Raw genomic sequence first — 12887 nt, 5'->3', positions numbered from 1 at the left:
CTATTTCTTTTTTAATATAGTATAAGATAATTAATAAATATTTCCCCCTTAAATTTATTACTTATATAACTTAATGAGTTTAATTATTGTGCGGATTTAGTCACAAAAAAAAAATATATATATATTGTACGGATTGGTTGTTTCTGTAACTAAATAGTTTACTTGCTTATCTATAATTTTATGTACCTAAATATACTTATATACAACACCCACCAGCTCCAAAAATAAAACCATTCTTTCCACTTAACATGGTGTTCACTCATATACAATTGTTAAATAAAAATTGTTAAATAATAATTTAATCAAATATGTCAAATCATCTAACAAATCTCAATTATCAATTTCATATGAATGATAATACTTTTTATTGTTTCCCTATTTTTCATTCAATCCCTAACAAAGCAAATATAGCGGAAGAAATTAAACCTTTCACATTATCAAAGGTTACTTCGGTCCTTGGCTGGCTCCTTGCATCATGTACACGTTCATACATATTATTCAACTTTAAATTTTTATTGCTGCATCATGCCACCTTTGAAAATGGAAACAACAACAGGAGCAGAACTAAAGCAACCAACTACCATTTCAAACCTGATGGGATGTGAGGGAATAAATCTCAATTTCCATGCATTAGCATCGCAAGAAGCAGCTAGGCTAATAAAGTCCTATTAGTGGGAAACAACAACTCTCTTTAGATTCAACATCAAGTATCCTATACTATCTGACGTGAGACTTTGGATATGTTGTAATACCAAAATCTCTTAACACATTTGCATCAATCCTCCTCCATGAAACTAGAAGATGCAATCAGATACCAAAGCCACTCATTTGCCTCTGCCTACCATCCCAAATTAATCATCAGCTACTTATTTATCGTTTTGCTTGGCTCATGATTTTTCCTTCGAAAAAGTCACCCAACATTTGTTCTAGATCTTCTGGTGCGTATTTGATGTGCTTAACGTTCAAACAATACCTGTAACACACAAGGTTATGCATCAAAGTTAAATAAAATCTCACTCACACAAAAACAAAGCATCATGTGCAAACATATAAGAGCAACAATGCATTCATGTTTTGCAAGTAATTGAAATTACAAACATACAAAAAACGTCCCACAAAGGATGTATAGCCAGGCAACACGATCATAGCAACTGCAAGCTGTAGAGACTCTTGCAATTCAGCGTCAGGAACTTTCCATTGAGATTGCTTCCGATGGAGTTCCTCAAACATATCATTGAATGTCTTCAACCTAAAAACACATGCAAATTCACATGTTGGTGGGGATAGAGAGGGAGAGAATGCTTTGCCAAATAAATTAACATAAAGAAGCAACTTAAAGATCACCTGTCCTTAAGAACTGCTCTGCTAACACCATTGTTCATGCCAACATATATGCCCTTTTCAGATAGGCATTGCAGAGTCTGCGAAGGTAAATAATAAAAGTTCAACAATAGAACAGTACCTTCTGAATTGACTGAAATCATTGAAGATGACGATGACATTCTAAGCTCTTATCCAGATGATTGCACAAAGGTCAAAACCCAAAACCAAAATGAACACTAATATATACCACACAATACCACCAAAGAATACATTACTTCTTGACAGAGAAAATTGATAATTGATAAGAAAAGGGAAATATTGCAGCTCTTACGGTCTTACCATATTGTTCAGACTATGGTTTTTAGGTAGGAAAGAGGGAAAGTTAAGAATTAGGATTTAATGAAATATTTAATATGATATAATGTGGTATGATATGAGACTATGAGAGATAAATATCCACCCTTATTTGTAATTTATAATAATATTAAAACATAAGCATCCTGTGATACATCAAGTTCAATACTGAGTCAAATTTAAAGGATGTAATGTACGTTGCCTAAACTGACACAAGTGTAAGTGGCTGGTTCTACACCTTGAACCTGTGACCTTGAGGCGATATGGAGCAACTTAACCATTGCACTAAAGCTCATAGAAAAATCAAACAAATTTCTTGATTCTCTAAGCTGCATATGTAGGGTGAGATGCCCAAAAGAGGACATAGGCTAGGCATAGACTGGCTTTATTAAATTGCAAAAATGTGATGATTTGTTAAGAAACTGAGCTGCAAGGCATGTTGCACTCAATTGGGTCAATAGAACAATACCTTTGCCCAAGCATTTCTTATGTATTGATTTGCATGGTGCTGCACAATTCCACTATGTAGTCGTACCCAATCATCCCCTAATATATCCTTGGCTTCAGAGCTAAAATATAAGAGGATTAGAAAAAAAATAGCATGGAACCAGCAGAGAATACATTTAAACTGTGAGTTAAATAAATCAATAATCAATAGTGGATGTCATCACCCACCTCTGAACAAATTTAACAATATAATAAATATTGTTCATGAGAAAAATATGCTTAAATGCAGGGTCTCTATACTGCTTTGATTTCAAATCTAATTTGGATTCCAAAGCCTTCATTATTCGCCTAGTTACAGATGCCTGCTGCAAAGAATAGTCTCCACCTTCAAATTCTTGGAACAATTGCTTCAAGGTGGACTGGTAGCTGCATACATTTATAGAATTCTAATTAGGTCAAATATGTGAACATCAACAAGATATTGGCAAAATTTATAGAAACTGAATGTTTAGTAAGTGACATCTCTTAAATGCAAAATAAAGTATTGGTTTGCACAACCCCCTTATAGATATAGTCATATATATTGAACAGTAATGAAAATTTTAGAAAGTGTAACTATGAAAGGAAAAATATGTAGCAACAAACAGCATTTATCAACTGTCAAATCAAGATTGCTATCAAATATCAACAATTTGATGATAGCATAAACTTATTGGGATCAGTTATCAGAATGCCAAAAATATGAACTTACTCATATAAAACCCTCACAAAATCAATCATATAGCTTGTTAAAGGATGCACTCCATCTGTTACTGCAGTCTCTATAGCATCCTTTTCAATTACTTGTTCAAGATCTCCAAAGACCTCGTTGACCATTTGTGCAAGTTGTTTTGTAAAACGAAATACTGCTTCTCTTATTTCAGTGCAAGCTTTGCCTCTAAAAAGTGTTTCAATCTGCAAATTGTCATGTGAAATAGTTGGTAAAGATTTCAACACATTGAAATATGCCTTGTGCTTTTTTAATAGGTTTAGAAAAGAGTGTAGAAAGAAAAAGGAATGATAAAAAGGAACTTATCAAGCAGAAGTGGTTCACTTCAATCTCAATATAGAATGATTAAAAAGGAACTTATCAATATCATTGAAAATAGTATAGAAATACTTTAGTAGAACCCTTGGGATTATAAAGCACTGCATGAAAGTGATAGTAGCTAAATTTAAGATTCTGGATGTCAGGAGCCATACCTCTAAATGAAGCTGTAACATTGTTTCACACATGTCTAAAAGTAAATGGAAGTTTTGCGGGGATTTAATGATTTTGGCATTTGCTTCACCAATACTAAGTAGCATGGAGATATTGTTTGTAGTCACCTCGGAGAAACACTGTTCAGCGAGTGAATCAAAGCCTTCAAATATCAGATTACAAACATTCCGCTCTCCAGCAAACAGCTTGACCTGTCCATGTATAGTTAGTTATATATTTGAACGGAAAACAGAAGGAAGACAGATCAATTTTTCTACAATCTTCTTACGGCTATAGGCATTATATGAATCCAGCTTCCAATTTTGGCTTCTAATATCTCCAACTGCAACTTTTGAGCATCATCATTGTTGAGTTTCTCAACCCCAAATATTTGGATGCTTTCTTCCAACCAATTAGAACGGGCATCTCTAAACAATGGCAATGATTATAATAATAAGTACTTGCAGCAATAATATTAATTATTATTGGACTTATATTACATTCACTTAGTCTGCAATTTCTTAATAACAGTTCCTACAACAGTTTAGAGGATGAAAATATTTTGTAACGTAAGATTAGAATTTTCCTGGAATTTTATGACAACTGATATAGCCAAGGAGAAGGAGTGATTATGGATTTCATGTTACAGTCCCTGGGTCACAGAAATCTTGACCCTGATTGTCGTTAATAGTATACTTTGGATGTGTCAAATTATTCCTTAATGGTGTGTAATGTGTTTTTGAGTTTTGATTTTGGAGGGAAAGGAATGTTTGAAGAGTAAATGAACTCCAAGTTACTCCTCAAGGTTCAAACCATTAACTTAACCCCCATAATCAAGACTCAAAAGATCCATTTCATAACGACCAATTTTGGCCCTTAGCATGATGAGGATTCAGGCTGAGAACAAAAGCTGTGAGCATGGTTACTTTTCTCATAACTTCGAGGCAAATTTTATTTTTGTAGATAAAAAAGGGCAGTATGTTGCGAAGCATTTGCATTATGCATGGCTCAGGGAAGGGTCACACCCTCGGGTTGATTCCAACGTTTACGTTACATGGAGAGAATTGAAGTGATTGAATGTATTGTATATAAAATGTACAGGGAATCAGCCTCTTTATAGAGGAATTACAGAAATAAAAATAACTAGAAAATAGAAAAGAAGGGAAAAATACTAGCCTAAAATAAAGGAAAAATTTCTAATCATAAAATTCCTAAAATTAAGCTAAACCCAAAAAGGAAAAGATTTATAATTAATTCTATTTACACAAAAGATTGATGAAAGGAATTAGGAATCTGATTTTGATTTGATCTAGTCAACACTCCCCTTAAGCTGGCTTGAAGATATCATTCATTGATAGCTTGCTTATTATGCTATCAAAAGTTTTCTTGGGTAATCCTTTAGTTAGAACATCTGCTAATTGTTCCGTGGTTGGAACATATGAGAAGCAAATCTGTCATCTCTCAATCTTTTCCCTGATAAAATACTTGTCAACTTCAACATGTTTAGTTCTATCATGCAACACTAGATTATGAGAAATGGAAATTGCATATTTGTTGTCACAATACAACCTCATTGGTGGAGAAATGAAAACTTTTAGTTCTTGTAGGATTTTTTCTACCCATAGTGCTTCACATATTCCATGGGCCACTGCTCTAAACTCAGCTTCTGCACTATTTCGTGCCACAACATTCTGTTTTTTACTCCTCCAACTAACCAGGTTTCCACCAACAAAAGTACAATACCCAGATGTTGACCTTCTATCCATGACATTCCCAGCCCAATCTGCATCTGTATAAGCTTCTACTTGAAGATGTCCATGCTTTTTATAGAGTAACCCTTTTTCAGGCGACCCTTTCAAGTACCTTAGGATTCTAAAGACAGCATCCATGTGTTCTTGACCAGGTGAATGCATAAACTGGCTTACCATGCTCACAGCAAAGGCTATATCCGGGCGTGTATGGGATAAATAGATTAGCCTCCCTACCAACCGCTGATATCTCCCTTTGTCCATTACATTTTCTGGTTCAGTTGGCTTCAATTTTAAGTTAGGCTCTATAGGTGTTTCAGCAGCTTTACAACCAAGTAATCCCGTCTCTTTTAAAAGATCTAGGATATACTTTCGTTGGTTCATAAAAATGCCTTCCTTAGACCTTGCAAATTCAATTCCAAGGAAGTATTTTAATGAGCCAAGTTCTTTGATTTCAAATGCTTTGGCAAGCTTCTCTTTCAAGTCTTTTAGCTCCAAAAAGTCATCACCTGTCAGAATAATGTCATCCACATTTACAATGAAGATGGCAGTTTTATTAGCTGCTGAACGCTTATAGAAAAGTGTATGGTCAGCTTGCCTTTGAGTATAACCAAGTCCCTTCACCACCATTCCAAGTCGTTCAAACCAAGCTCTTGGGGATTGTTTCAATCCATAGAGAGATTTCTTTAATTTGCACACTTTATTCCTCCCTAGTTCAGCTTCAAATCCAGGTGGAAGTTTCATAAACACCTCTTCCTCTAGTTCCCCATTCAGGAAAGCATTTTTTATATCCAATTGATGTAAAAGCCAATTGTAATTCACAATAAGAGATAAGAGAATCCGCACAGAACTAAGTTTGGCAACTGGAACAAAAGTCTCTCGATAGTCTACTTCATAGGTTTGTGTATATCCCCTAGCTACTAACCTGGCCTTATACCTCTCTATGCTTCCATCAGCATTGCACTTGATGGTAAAGACCCACCTGCAGCCAACCAAATTTGTATTCTGTGGCAGATCTACAATCTCTCAAGTTTCATTTTTCTTAAGTGCATGCCACTCTTCCATCACTGCTAATTTCCAGTTGGGATCATCTAGTGCTTCCTCTATATTCCTAGGCTCAAACAGATTTGTAATTTTAGAAGTAAAAGCTCGATGTTTTTGAGAGAGATTTTGGTAAGAGACATAATTGGAAATATGATGGTTGGTGCTGGTTTTGAGTACCTTTTTGGGGCAGGTTCTGGTTTCTTTCCTAAGGGCTATTGGCAAATTATTATTAGAAGTGACAATTTTAAATTTACCTGGAAGTTTCTGAAGTACTACAGTTGGGCCGTCTTTCGGGTTTTCAGATTGGGTTGGTACAGAGATGATGGACTGGTCTCTAGTCTTCTTGGGATATTTCTGAACATAACACCAAAGCTCCTTTTCTTGTAGTATTTCTTTTCCTGTTTGGATTCCAACTCATTCTGGCACAATTTCAGAATTGGTTTCCACATCTTGTTTTGCAATTGTTTCAGAATTTACTTGATTAGTGAAAGTTGTATCCTCAATATGTAAGATAGAAGTGGGTAAAGGTTCATGCAAAAAATTTTCTTCCCTTAGACTCTCCCCTGAAGAGAATTTTTTTGAAAAAAAGTTTCATGTTCCAAAAAAGTAACATCCATACTTACATGAAATTTCTTGGTGTGTGGATTGAAACATTTATAACCCTTTTGACTTGGGGAATAGCCAATAAAAATGCATTTTTCTGCCCTTGGATCAAGTTTACTTCGATATAAAGGTGTATATAAAAACACAGTGCAACCAAATACTTTTAAAGGTAAGTCAGAATGCAACCTACATGCTGGAAAATTCTTTTTGAAAATATCCAACGGTGTGCAATAATTTAACACACGTGTGGGCATTCGATTTATGAGATAGGCTGCTGTTAGAACAGCATCTCCCCATAAATACTTTGGAACATTACCCTCAAACATAATGGCACGTGCTACTTCAAGAAGGTGTTTATTCTTCCTTTCAGCAATGCCATTTTGTTGGGGTGTATTGGGGCATGTAGTTTGATGTTGAATACCTTTCTTTTGAAGAAATTCACTAAGATTTTTATTAAAGTATTCAGTGCCATTATCACTTCTTAATGTTGAAATTTGTGTCAAATTGTGTTTCTACCATTGTTGAAAAATACTGAAAAATTTTAGGAACCTCAAATTTTTCATGCATGAGATAGATCCAACATAGTCGTGTGTGGTCATCGATAAAAGTTACAGACCATTTTTTTCCAAATTGAGTTGTTATTTTCGATGGACTCCATACATCACTATGAATCAAGTGAAAATGTTTAGATGCATGATAAGGTTGAGAGTAATAAAGAGCTCTATGACTCTTTGAACGAATACAACTTTCACATTTAAGTAAGGAAGAATCAATCTTTTTAAACAAACTTGGAAACAAATATTTGAGATATGGAAAACTAGGATGTCCTAGTCTATTGTGCCAGAGAATTATTTGGTCCTTTATAGGCATAGAACTTATACTACTAAATCCTTGAACTATTTTATCTTCCGAAATATCCTCAAAGTGATAAAGTCCATCCATCATCTTAGCACTGCCAATCATCTTCCCCGAAGTCCGGTCCTGAAAAATACCATGAGTGTCAAAGAATGTCACAGCACAATTGGAATCCTTGCAGATTTTACTAATAGAGAAAAGATTACAAGAAAGCTTTGGTACATGTAGGACATTTCTTAGGTCAATATTTTTGGACAGTTTAATTGTATCTTTTCCAGCAATAGATGAAAAACTACCATCAGCAACTCTAATTTTTTCATTTTCAAAGCAAGGGGAGTAAGTTTTAAATAAAGGGGAGAGGCTGGTCATATGGTTAGATGCACCTGAATCGACAATCCATGGTGCATTCAAGTTTGAGGTGCAGTTAAGGGACATAGGAATACTAAAATTACCTGTTTGAGCCAAAGAACCACTAGGAGTACCAGACACAGAACTGGAATTTAACAGCCTTATGAGCTGCTCAACCTGTTCCTTACTCAATGATGATTTTTCAGCCTCATAAGCAGTTGGGGTAGAGCGTATTTTGGGACCAGGTTTGCTGCCTTTAAGATGTGCTGATTTTCCATGAATCTTCCAGCAGGTTTCTCGAGTGTGACGAGGTCTATTGCAGTGGTCACACCAAAGATTGGAGAGGTGCTTCTGATTTGATGAACTTTTGAGTGCAGTAGGTGCCACTAAAAGTGCATTAGACTCCAAAGAGGCCTGTTCAGTCTTGCCTTTTTCCATCATCACAGCTCTACGAGTTTCCTCTCTTCTAACTTCAGCAAATACTTCTCCAATTGAGGGTAGAATTGCTCTTCCAATAATTCTGCCACGAACTTCATCTAGCTCCACGTTGAGGCCTGCAAGAAAATGAAATATCCTCCCTTCTTCCACTGTTTGTTGGTGGTGTTTGGCATCAGCAGCTGAATTCCACTTGTAGTTATTGAAGTGGTCAAGATCCTGCCACACCCGCTTCAATGTGTGAAAATATTTGGTGACATTGTCACTCCCTTGTTGAATTTCTCTAGCTTTTAGAGTAAGTTCATAAATCTGGGATTTATTCCCAAGATCAGAGTACATCTCCTTGACACTATCCCACAATTCTTTCGCTATGGTATAGTACATGTAGTTTCTGCTGATATCCTCCTCCATTGAGTTCACCAGCTATGTCATCACCATGTAATTTTCGGTATCCCACACATGATATTATGTGTCAGTGATGTTAGGCTGGCTTCGATTACCGGTGAGATATTCAATCTTCCCTCTTCCACGGATATACATCTGAACTGATTGAGACCACCAAAGGTAGTTTGACCCATTGAGTCGAAATGTGGTGATTTGAATTGAATGGGAGTCACCACTAACTAGTACCCATTGCTCAGATTTTAAATCTGATGGAGTAGGAGTGGTGTTCTCCTTCTGTTCAGGATTAATGACTAAGGAACTGTCAGCCATAGCTATAAACCAGAGGCACAGTGCATAGATCCTGCTCTGATACCAAGTTGAAGTGTTTGAATATATTATTTTATCAAATCTACAGGGAATCAGTCTCTTTATAGAGGAATCACAGAAATAGAAATAACTAGAAAATAGGAAAGAAGGGAAAAATACTAGCCTAAAATAAAGGAAAGATTTCTAATCATAAAATCCTTAAAATTAAGCTAAACCCAAAAAGGAAAAGATTTATAATTAATTCTATTTACATAAAAGATTCATGAAAGGAATTAGGAATGTGATTTTGATTTGATTTAGTCAACGGAGAGAACTCAAAAGTTGTACCAAGGCTCCCCTTCACTTTAGTAGATAAATTGACTTCAAATTAATGGATAACCATAATTTTCATTCTCACTTAGACTTAAAATTTTCCAAAAGTAGAGATCTAATCCAAGGCAATTTCAACTTTACTTCTGCAGTGTAACAGCATCAAAACAAAGAGCATTACCTGTAGATTCTGAGTAGCTGTTGTTGTTGACCAGCTTCAACCAGTTGCTGAGCTAAGTAATGTAGAGGTGACACAATTCTTGATGGTATAAGATTGAGAAGAGTACATAAAACAGGGTCAGCACTATTGTTATTTTCATGGGACTCGGAATGATGAGAAGAGGAAGGTTCCTTTCCACTAGGATCACCCTCATGGCCGGGAGATCCTGACGAGGGTCGCATAGAGTTTGTAAGGCAATCAAAGAGGTGCTTAGGTTCCACAGGCTTGCTGTAAGCAGACAGGATAAACTATAATTTCATGGCAACATGAATGAATTTTTCACCCATAAGAAAAACACTCTTATTACAAAGCAGGGAAAAAATTAAAAAAAGATTCACATGTTCATGAACTAACAACACTGAAAGCAGCAAAGGTATAAAGCCCAAATATGCCTCAAAGAACTGTCATTGTTTTGCCATGATAATTTCATTATATTATGAGCTTAGAAGATATTTTTCACTTTTTACATAAAATATATATTATCATGGAAACCATCAGGCAACCACCAATTAAGAACCATGGAACTAAGAAACTGTTGTGATCATAAAGTACAAGACTCATTAGAACAAAATGGAGAACTGAAAGAAGGGTGCCCTGGTACAGAATGACACCATCAAAACACTTAAAATATCTAGAGAGATCTCTGGACTTACACAACTTTGTTTAACACCATATACAAATAAATAAACTCAAGTGATGAGTAACCTAATGAAAAATGAGTAACAAGTCAATTAAGTAGGTCCCTTCTGTGGCAGTGAGGTGGAACTGAAAAGAAATAAAAGAAAGGAAAAAAGAAAACAAAAGAAAACAGATACTTCAAGTGATTACAAGTTTACAACGCAAGCAATGAATCGTTGGCTCAACATGAACAATATTAAGCTAAAAATATACAAACCTGAAAAATGCCAATAACTGCTTAAACGCATCTTCTAGGTTAGAGATATTTTCAGCAATCGAATTATTTTCATGGAATAAAATAGAATCACTAACTGTAAATCCCATTCTACTGCCAAAAAACTCAATGCTGCTTCTCAGTCTACCACTTGCTTCATGCTTGTTTTGCAAGTCTTGACGCCCTTTATGTATTTCTGCCTCTGCCTGCATATAAATTGGTCCCTTTATAAGAGAACTTTCTCAGAAGTCAAGTAATATATATATATATATATATATATATATATATATATATATATATATATATATATATTGGTCCCTGCCTGTATTTTACACTTGTAAATTTAAAGATCATGAAAGAAACTTTTATAATTATAAACAGAAGTCCCTTAGTTTTCTTCTAGTTAAATCGGTTTTTAAGTTAAGTGGCTATGAACATTGTTTCACTAATCGTCTTCAAAAGCTCAGTCAAACAGAATCATTTTGCCCTGCCATTCATTCACTCACGTTTTGTGGTGTCTTCTTTATATTTTGTCATTGTTAAGGGGTTAATTTGTCAGAACTCGCAAGCTTAAAAGCTTTGTGAGCTTCCATTTGATTATTCCTCTTGAAAATAAATGGCAGAAGAATATAGAAACTTACTTGGCTACCCTTCTGCACAAGGCTGGCAATATCTTCCAACACCGGCTTAGCAAGGCGCTCTAATTCAGCGGCTTCCTCGGTAGAATCAGCTTCCGTCTCCAGAGGCATAGAATCCAAGTCAGAAGTCGAACCGGTTGCGCTTTCAGTTCTAGCTAAGGGGAGCTTCCTAACAGCACTAAGTATCCTTGTGACTTTGAGCAAGGTCTCTTTGGTATCTCTTGAAGTCTGAGCCGGCACATCGAACCTAAAGAAACGTTCTAGAGACACCACCAATTTGGCAAGTTCATCTTGGTACTGTATCCTGGCAAGGAAATTCAACCTATGGATCTTGGAACACCTGTAAACAAGCTTTGTCCCCTCTTCCATCTCTTCAATCAGCGAATCCAGCTCCTCCTTCGGCCGCCCTAATTCATCGTTCTGTTGCTCCATTTCCTTGATCAAAGGATCTATCTTCACCAGAATCGTTCTCAGGTACGCCAAAGTATTCTTGAAATTGCTGGCCTTGTCCTTAACTTCAAGAACCGCCTTCAGCAATTCTCCGAAGGCAGCTCCAATGGCAGCTCCTCCCAGCAGTGCTGCCGCCATAATTTACCGGCACAGAACGCAAGAACCACTCACAAACAAGCACAACAACAGAAAAGCATGTAAAGACTAACCATAATGATTGGTTTCTCTTTTGTGCTACCAACAGGTCAACGCTTATGAGAGGGTAGTCAACAGAGGAGGTTTCTACGAACTTAGCTCCCATTTTCACTCGCATCTTTTGAGTGGATACATTATATATACTAGGGAATTTTTTCAAAAATAAAATAAAAAAATAACTATTTTTTCCATTCCTGATTTTTCAACTTTAATTCCTTAGATACATGTTTTTTTGGATTTAGAGCGAATTTATTGCATTCCCTAGCAAATTCTATTTCTCTTGCCACACTATGTTAGTAACCTATTTTTTAAGTGAACTGCCGTCATCAATGCCTCTCTCCTCTAGTTAGAACTAAGCTATTATTATGTGACATTGAAACTCACTTTACCAAAATACTTTAAATTAAATTAAAACCTTCTTTCTCTTTTCTATACATACTCTGCTTGTACTCCCTCTTCTTTCTTTAATTCTTTTTCTTTCTACTCCCTCTCTTGCTTGAGCCTGGTACCTTTCATAGTATCAAAATTTTCTTTCATTCAGTTTAATGACAAGCAAAAGTCAAAGATCTGAAAACTTAATAAATCAGTTGAACACAGCTCCAAATTTCACCTCTTTCCTAATTTCAATGAAACTCGACAATGACAACTTCTTGCAGTGGAAAGACCAGGCTGAATCAACGATCGAAAGCCACAATTTGCTTCACCACATTACCGGAGAAGGAATCCCGTTGAGGCTTGATGAATCAGTAAATGTAACACCAGAGTTTGCTGAATGAAAAAGACAAGATGCGCTTCTCAAATCGTGGCTTCTTGCTTCAATGTCCAAGCCGTTCACCACTCGAATGGTAGGATGCATCTATTCGTATGAAAATTGAAAAAAGGTTAGAATATCACTTTTCTTCACAAATTAGAGCAAAAATAATGCAATTGAAACACAGGTTGAGCAGTATTAAGATAGAAAACTCAGTAAATGAGTATGTGTTAGCATTAAAGGGAACAATTGATGCTTTAGCTTCAATAGGAGAACCAATGCGTGAGAGTGATAATGTAAATACTATTTTGAATGGACTAACAG

At 35.8% G+C, this 12887-nt stretch overlaps 1 protein-coding gene across 1 annotated transcript; it reads right to left on the bottom strand.

The window, feature by feature from the left end:
• Positions 1 to 494: 494 nt before the first annotated feature.
• LOC130948316 (exocyst complex component EXO70A1-like) lies at positions 495 to 11943 on the bottom strand. The gene is made up of 11 exons (XM_057877037.1): positions 11171 to 11943; positions 10533 to 10735; positions 9599 to 9865; positions 3654 to 3792; positions 3367 to 3576; positions 2876 to 3078; positions 2353 to 2550; positions 2147 to 2246; positions 1345 to 1421; positions 1103 to 1249; positions 495 to 973 (listed from the first exon to the last, which is right to left on the bottom strand). Exons 1-11 carry the CDS (start codon positions 11753 to 11755, stop codon positions 871 to 873), a joined length of 2232 nt encoding a protein of 743 aa, XP_057733020.1. The 5' UTR covers positions 11756 to 11943; the 3' UTR covers positions 495 to 870.
• Between the last annotated feature and the right edge of the window lie 944 nt (positions 11944 to 12887).

Source organism: Arachis stenosperma, chromosome 9 (assembly GCF_014773155.1).
Source record: "Arachis stenosperma cultivar V10309 chromosome 9, arast.V10309.gnm1.PFL2, whole genome shotgun sequence".
In the NCBI taxonomy this organism is placed as follows: Eukaryota; Viridiplantae; Streptophyta; class Magnoliopsida; order Fabales; family Fabaceae; genus Arachis; species Arachis stenosperma.
Note: the sequence above shows the minus strand (reverse complement) of the source record. Positions and strands in the feature narration are given on the sequence as shown.

Excerpts from the sequence above, each read along its gene's own strand:
- LOC130948316 (XM_057877037.1), bottom strand. The coding sequence starts at position 11,755 with ATGGCGGCAGCACTGCTGGGAGGAGCTGCCATTGGAGCTGCCTTCGGA. Across the intron at positions 2,247-2,352 it reads ATTGTTAAATTTGTTCAGAG|CTCTGAAGCCAAGGATATAT; the intron begins GTGGGTGATGAC and ends CTTATATTTTAG. Across the intron at positions 1,422-2,146 it reads TAAGAAATGCTTGGGCAAAG|ACTCTGCAATGCCTATCTGA; the intron begins GTATTGTTCTAT and ends TTACCTTCGCAG.